This window comes from Neophocaena asiaeorientalis, unplaced genomic scaffold (assembly GCF_003031525.2).
Source record: "Neophocaena asiaeorientalis asiaeorientalis breed wild unplaced genomic scaffold, Neophocaena_asiaeorientalis_V1.1 scaffold694, whole genome shotgun sequence".
Taxonomy (NCBI): domain Eukaryota; kingdom Metazoa; phylum Chordata; class Mammalia; order Artiodactyla; family Phocoenidae; genus Neophocaena; species Neophocaena asiaeorientalis.
This window is the reverse complement of record NW_020174226.1, coordinates 289,085-296,236: the sequence shown is the minus strand read 5'-3', so window position 1 is coordinate 296,236 and position 7,152 is coordinate 289,085. Positions and strand designations below refer to the sequence as shown.

General features: G+C 53.1%; 1 protein-coding gene across 3 annotated transcripts in view; it reads left to right on the top strand.

Annotated features, from left to right (window-relative positions):
• The window catches only part of HSPBP1 (HSPA (Hsp70) binding protein 1), a 13,628-nt gene that overhangs the window by 2,545 nt on the left and 3,931 nt on the right, over positions 1–7,152 (top strand). For all 3 annotated transcript variants that reach the window (XM_024755151.1, XM_024755149.1, XM_024755150.1), the window contains exons 3-7: positions 399–603; positions 2,327–2,551; positions 6,075–6,230; positions 6,323–6,419; positions 6,890–7,001. In XM_024755151.1, coding sequence (XP_024610919.1) covers positions 399–603; positions 2,327–2,551; positions 6,075–6,230; positions 6,323–6,419; positions 6,890–7,001 — 795 coding nt within the window. The remainder of the gene's footprint in view (positions 1–398; positions 604–2,326; positions 2,552–6,074; positions 6,231–6,322; positions 6,420–6,889; positions 7,002–7,152) is intronic.

Here is a 7,152-nt window from a genome sequence, read left to right as displayed (position 1 = left end):
AAAAAAAAAAAAAAGGACGAAAAAAAGGGAACCACCCAACCCACACCCCCGCCCACACCCCAAAAAAAAAAAAAAAAAAAAGAGCTCTAATCTCTACTCCTCTCACTCCACTTCTGATTCTCTTGCAGTCTTCCCCATCTCCTTCTAGTTGTTCAGGACAAAAACCTAGGTGTCCCTGACCCCTCTTTTTCCTCTCACGCCCCACAGCCAGTCTCTCCATAGATCTAGCGTCTAGAAACGAGTCTGTCAGTAGAGAAGGTGCCCGGTAGGTACGTGTTGACTGAAGGACACTCAACTCTCAGATGTTGGCTGTTATTATTAATGACTGTTATTCCTGAGTTGATTATTGATGAGGTTTGCTTCTTTCCCCCACCCTCCCGCTCCGCCTCAACCCCCAGAGGCGCCAGTGGCTGCAGGAGGCCATGTCGGCTGCCTTCCGGGGCCAGCGGGAAGAGGTGGAGCAGATGAAGAACTGCCTCCGAGTGCTGTCCCAGCCCACAACCCCCTCAGCTGGTGAGGCTGAACTGGCTGCTGACCAGCAAGAGCGCGAGGGGGCCCTGGAGCTGCTGGCCGACCTGTGCGAGAACATGGACAACGCTGCAGGTACAGCCAGGCCCGCTCCAGCCTGCCCCCAGCCTCCAGGGTCCTGTGCCTTCTGCCTTCTGGTCTCCCTTCTGTCTCTTGCCTCCTCCTCCTAAGCCCTGGGTCCTGCTGCAGCCCAGCCCTTGTCCTTTGTCTCAGGGACCACACAACCAGCCTCCTCCCAGCCTTCCAGCCTTACCCCTCCATTCCGGCTCTGACTCAGGCCCCAGGTGAGACTGCACTGTCCCTCCATGCTTGGTCTGCTTGCCATCAGGAGCAGTGATGGTGCCAGGTTCAGTCCACCACCTCCCTGATGCTCTCTGAGACTGACCATTTCACCCTAGTCTGCTGGGAGTCCATTGCCACTCCCTAGAGTAAGAGACAGGAGGTGGTCCTGGATGGGGTAGTCAGAGAAGGCCTCCCCGAGGAGTGGCATTTGATCAGAGACCTGAAGTGAGGGCGTGAGTCATGGAATTAGCTCTGGAAAAAGCATTCCAGGTAGAGGGAATGACCAGTGCAAAGGCCCTGAGGTGGGAACCTGCCTGGCCTGTGTGGGAACAGCAGTGAAGCCAGCAGAGCAGAGTGAGTGAGGGGCGAGGTCTAGGAAGTGACGCTGGGCATACAGGGGCTCACGGGCCAAGGCTGGTGCTGTGGGTTTTATTCTAAATGCTGAGAAGCCAATAGAAGGATGAGTGGTCACTTCCACTTGGAGGGGTGTGGTGTGGTCGTTGATGGTGTGGATTTGTCTGTTCTGGACATTTTAGGTACATGGAATAGTAGAATATGTCACCTTTTGTGACTGGATTCCTTCACTGAAGGTGATGTTTTCAAGGTTTTTCCATGTCTTAGCTGTATCAGAACTTTATTACTTTTTGTGGCTGAGACGCCAGTGTGTGGATGGGCTACATGTTGTTTATTCGTTCATCAGTTGACGGGCATTTGGGTCACTTCCCCCTTTGGTTATAGTAAATAATGCTGCTGTGAACACTGGTGTACAAGCATATGTTCAAGTGTCTGCTTTCGATGCTTTTAGATATATATGTAAGAGTTGTCACAGGGTAACTCTGTATTTAACTTTTTGGAGAACCACCAAGCTCACCAATACAGAAAACAGGTGGTAGGCTATAGTTTGCGGACGTCTGGTGTGGTGTGTTCTCCCACAGGGGATGTTCTGATTGTCACAAAGACGGGGGGTCAGAACTGGCATTTAGTGGGCTGGAGCCTGGGACCCTGACCCTCCAAATGCTGACATTGTTGAGACACACTGGCCTTGGACAGACCCCCAGTTGGGTGCTTGGGGAGAGCCTGCCCTTGGGGGCAGGCTCCCCTCAGCCTCACCTGGTGTATTTGTCCAGTTGGGCTGCCGTAACAAAGCACCACAGACTGGGGACTTAAACAACAGAAGGCTCTTCTCTCACAGTTCTGGAGGCTCGAAGTCTGAGGGTTGATTTCTTCTGAGGCCCCTGTCCTTGGCTTGTATATGGGGGCCTTCTTGCTCTGTCCTCATGTGGTCATCCCTCTGTGCATGTCTGTGTCCTAATCTCCTCTTTTTTATAAGGGCCCCAGTCATATTGGATTAGGGCCCCATCCCATGACACCGTTTCACTTTAATCACCTCTTTAAAGCCCTGTCTCCAGATAGAGACATATTTTGAGGCCTTGGGGGTTAGGGCTTCAGTGTAAATCTGTGGGGACACAGCTCAGCTCATCACACCTGGCCTGTCTGCTCCCCTCTCTCCACACAGACTTCTGCCAGCTGTCCGGCATGCACCTGCTGGTGGGCCGCTACCTGGAGGCGGGGCCTGCGGGGCTGCGGTGGCGGGCGGCGCAGCTCATCGGCACGTGCAGCCAGAACGTGGCAGCCATCCAGGAGCAGGTGCTGGGCCTTGGCGCACTGCGCAAGCTGCTGCGCCTGCTGGATCGGGACCCCTGCGATGCCGTGCGCGTCAAGGCCCTCTTCGCCATCTCCTGTGAGTGTCCCGGGGGCTGCCGGGGAGGGGCTCGGGTCCCTAGGGCTGGTGCCAGCTTCCGGATCTGCTTTGGGGCAGAGAGAGAGGGGCCTTGTGTGTTCGTTTATCCCCAGTACCTGCCGGGGCTCTGCTGGGTGCTGGGAACAGAGCAGTGAGCTTGCCACACCTGCCGCTGGTCAGAGAGCCAGAGCCTCACAACACGGGACGAGGCCCAGCTTGAGTGCTTTTAGGCCCCTCAGGGCTCTCAGTCTTGGCACTGTTGACATTTGGGGCCCCGATCACTCCTTGTCATGGGCGGGGTCCTCTCGGGGGCTGCTTGAGTGTCATCACAGCTCAAGCTGGGCGGTCAGCTTCTCCCAGGGAATGCAATCCAGGATGCCAGGCAGGAGCTACAGGAACTATCAATTCAATGCTCTTTATCTTTTTTTTTTTTCCTCTTTTTTGGTACCTCTTAAAACCCACCCCTGTCTTGTGCCTCCCCGCTTCCCTTTCATCACTGGTAACCACTAGTTTGTTCTCTACATCTGTGAGTCTGCTTCTTTTTTATTATATTCAATAGTTTGTTTTATTTTATTTTTTTAAAAATATTTTATTTATTTGGTTGGTTGTGCCGGGTCTTAGTTGTGGCAGGCAGCCTTCTTAGTTGTGGCACGCGAACTCTTAGTTGCAGCATGCGTGTGGGATCTAGTTCCCCGACCAGGGATCGAACCCGGGCCCCCTGAATGGGGAGCGTGGAGTCTTAACCACTGCACCACCAGGGAAGTCCCTCAGTAGTTTGTTTTATTTTTTAGATTCCACATATAAGTGATAACATACCATATTTGTCTTTCTCTCTCTGACTTATTTCACTGAGCGTAATACCTCCAAGTCCATCCATGTTGTTGCAAATGACAAAATTTCATTTTTTTCTTACGGCTGAGGCCTTTTATTTTTATTTATTTATTTTATTTATTTTTATTTTTGGCTGCGTTGGGTCTTTGTTGCTGTGCACGGGCTTTCTCTAGTTGCAGCGAGCGGGGGCTACTCTTCCTTGCGGTGCGCAGACTTCTCATTGTGGTGGCCTCTCTTGTTGCAGAGCACAGGCTCTAGGCGCTCAGGCTTCAGTAGATGTGGCTCGCAGGCTCTAGGGCGCAGGCTCAGTAGCTGTGGTGCACGGACTTAGTTGCTCCGCAGCATGTGGGATCTTCCCGGACCAGAGCTCGAACCCGTGTCTCCTGCATTGGCAGGCGGATTCTTAACCACTGCGCTACCAGGGAAGCCCGAGGCCTTTTATATTTTTAAAAATTGATGTAAAATTCACATAACTATTTTCAAGTGTACAATTCAGTGGCATCTGCCTTCTTTTTTTGGGGGGTGGGCATGGCTGCAGGGTACGCCATCGTGTGGCAGCTACCATTTGGAAAGTGCTTAGGACAGGCCAGCCCTGGTGCTACGAGCCCTTTGCTTGGTCGGTCTCCTGACTGCTCCTGCGGCCCGCTGCATGGAGGCTCACAGAGGTTCACCCTCTGGCCGCAGACCAAGAGAAGGTCAGGTGGAGGAGTGTGTGAGAGCTGCAGAGGAGGTCGGTGGGGGCACCCCCAGGGAGATGCATCTCCAGGCCACTGGCATCTAGTGGGCTCAGGCCAGGGCTGCCGCTCAACACCCTCCAGTGCACAGGGCGGCCCCCACGACACAGAATGGCCTGTACCTGCATGTCAGCTGTGCCCAGTGGAGAGGCCCTGGAGTGAAGGGAAGTGGTTGCTCCTGGATCCGTCATGAAGGCAGAGCGGACGTGGAGGGTTGTCATGTCTTCCCCTCACCATCCGCCTGTCCTTTTTTTTATTTTTTAAATTGAGTAATGTTTTATCTAACCCCATATATCCAAATTATTATCATTTCGGCCCATCATTATGTGGAGTATTAATGAGATATTTTACATCTTTTTTTTTCACTCTACGTCTTTGAAACCCAGTGTACATCCTACATATAAAGCACATCTCACCTCAGGCTGTATTTTTAGCGGTCAGTGTGGAGTGTAGTTCTAGTGAGGGGACGAAGTTGTGCTTAATGGGAACATGCTGTACCACTGCTTCACTTTTTTACCCTAAACTGAAATAAATTAAACTCAAATGAGATTAACAACTCAGGTCCTCAGTGGCACTTGCCACATGTCAGGGATTTACTGGCCACGGGTTTCTGGGGGCTCCCATCTATCCTGGCCTAGACCCTGCCCAAGTCGGCGCCTCCTTGGAGGTGCACCCCTCAGGCTGGTTCTGTCATACTCGGAGGCCTTCCAGGGTGCCTGTCACCCTCACGAAGTAGTCTGGCTCTCTGGGTCTTAGTTTCCTCATCAGTAAAATGGGATTCCTAGAGCACTCACCTCCTAGGGTGGTTTTGAGGATTAAAAAGAGGTATTGTTCCCATCAGTGGATGGATGGATTAAAAAACACGTGGCTTATTCATACAATGGGATACTATTCAACCATTAAAAGGAATGAAATATTGATTCATGCTGTAACCTGGACGAGCCTAGAAAACATGCTGAGTGAAAGAAGCCGACCACAGAAGACCACACAGTGTTTGATTCCATTTATATGAAATGTCCAGAAGAGGCAAATTCATAGATGTGGAAAGCGGATTAGTGGTTGCCAATTGGGGGGAGGGACTGCTAACAGGTATGGGGCTTCTTTTGGGAGTGATGAAAATATGCTGGAGTTAGATAGTTACGGTAAGCCAACCTTGTGAATATACTAAAAACCACTGAATTGTATACTTTAAAAAGGTAAATTGTACAGACTGTGGAATTATATCTCAATTAAAAATATATTTTTTTAAAGTACTCTGCTCTTTTTTTAAAAAATTAATTAATTAATTAATTAATTTAATTTTGGCTGCCTTGGGTCTTCGTTGCTGCACGCAGGCTTTCTCTAGTTGCGGCGAGCGGGGGCTACTCTTCGTTGCGGTGCGCGGGCTTCTCTTGTTGTGGAGCACGGGCTCCAGGCGTGCGGGCTTCAGTAGTTGTGGCACACAGGCTCAGTAGTTGTGTTGCGGGCTCTAGAGCGCAGGCTCAGTAGTTGTGGCGCCTGGGCTTAGTTGCTCCGTGGCATGTGGGATCTTCCTGGACCAGGGCTGGAACCCGTGTCCCCTGCGTTGGCAGACGGATTCTTAACCACTGTACCACCAGGGAAGTCCCTAAATTAAAAATACTTAAAGGTAATGCTTGCGAAGCACAGACCCATAGAAATCGATGATGATGAGGATGGTGATGATTGTGGTGTTTATGGTGGTGATGGTGAGGTGATGATGGTAATGATGATACTGGTGATGATGGTGGTGATGGTAGTGGTGATGATGGTGATGATGATGATACTGGTGATGGTGGTGGTCATGGTGTTGATGGTGGTGATGGTAGTGGTGATGATGATATTGGTGGTGATGATGGTGGGTGATGACAGTAATGATGGTGGTGATGGTGAGATAATGGGGACGATGATGGTGGCAGTGGTGACTGTCACCTCAAGGCCCCGCCTTCCCCCCTCCCCAGGCCTGGTCCGGGAGCAGGAGGCTGGGCTGCTGCAGTTCCTCCGCCTGGACGGCTTCTCTGTGTTGATGCGGGCCATGCAGCAGCAGGTGCAAAAGCTCAAGGTCAAGTCGGCGTTCCTACTGCAGAACCTGCTGGTGGGCCACCCTGAACACAAAGGTGGGGTGGCCAGGGCAGGGAGCTGGGATGGTTCCTGGCGGGGAGTGCACGGGGGAAGGGACTGCCCCTCTGACCCCGTGGCCCTTCCGCAGGGACCCTGTGCTCCATGGGCATGGTCCAGCAGCTGGTGGCCCTCGTCCGAACAGAACACAGTCCCTTCCATGAGCACGTGCTTGGAGCCCTGTGCAGGTGCGCTGGGGCCCAAAAGGACCGCCCCCCTCCGTGGGGGCTAAAGGGTTTAGGGTCAGAGGGGAGCAGGAACCACGGCGCTGGCCCTCCCTGAGCCTCAGTTTCCTCACCTTGGGGGCTGCCGCAGCAGCCTGGGGAGGAGGGGGAGAGTCTTTCTTACACTCATACTCCCCCATTCCCCGCACAAAGTACAAGCAGATTAGAGTCTTAAAACACGATGGAATGGAGCAGCTGGACAAGGAGGCAGCAGCTCTCACGTGTGGAGTCGGCTCCAGGCCGGGCACTGTGCTGAGTGCCCTGTTTTGTACAAGTCTCATCGAAGTCCCTGGGCTGGGGCGGGGACAGGAGTCAAGTCCACGTTGCAGGTGGGGAAACTGAGGCCCAGTGTGGGGGAGCAGCTTGCCGAGGCTCCCGTGGTTCAGGGTGCTGTGCAGAGCGAGGTCCCAAGGGCTGCTCTCCTGTCCCCGCAGCTTGGTGACGGACTTCCCCCAGGGTGTGCGGGAGTGCCGGGAGCCCGAGCTGGGCCTGGAGGAGCTTCTGCGGCACCGGTGCCAGCTGCTGCAGCAGCACGAGGAGTACCAGGTACTGCTGATGGGAGGGGCGGGGGCGCTGGCCCAGGGGACCCAGCCGTTTTGTGGGAGGGGCCAGCCTGGTGCCTGCCTTCTGGGTCTCTTCGCCCACGCTTTTGTTTACATCCTCTTTGCAATTCATCATGTGTTTCTCTAGTCATATT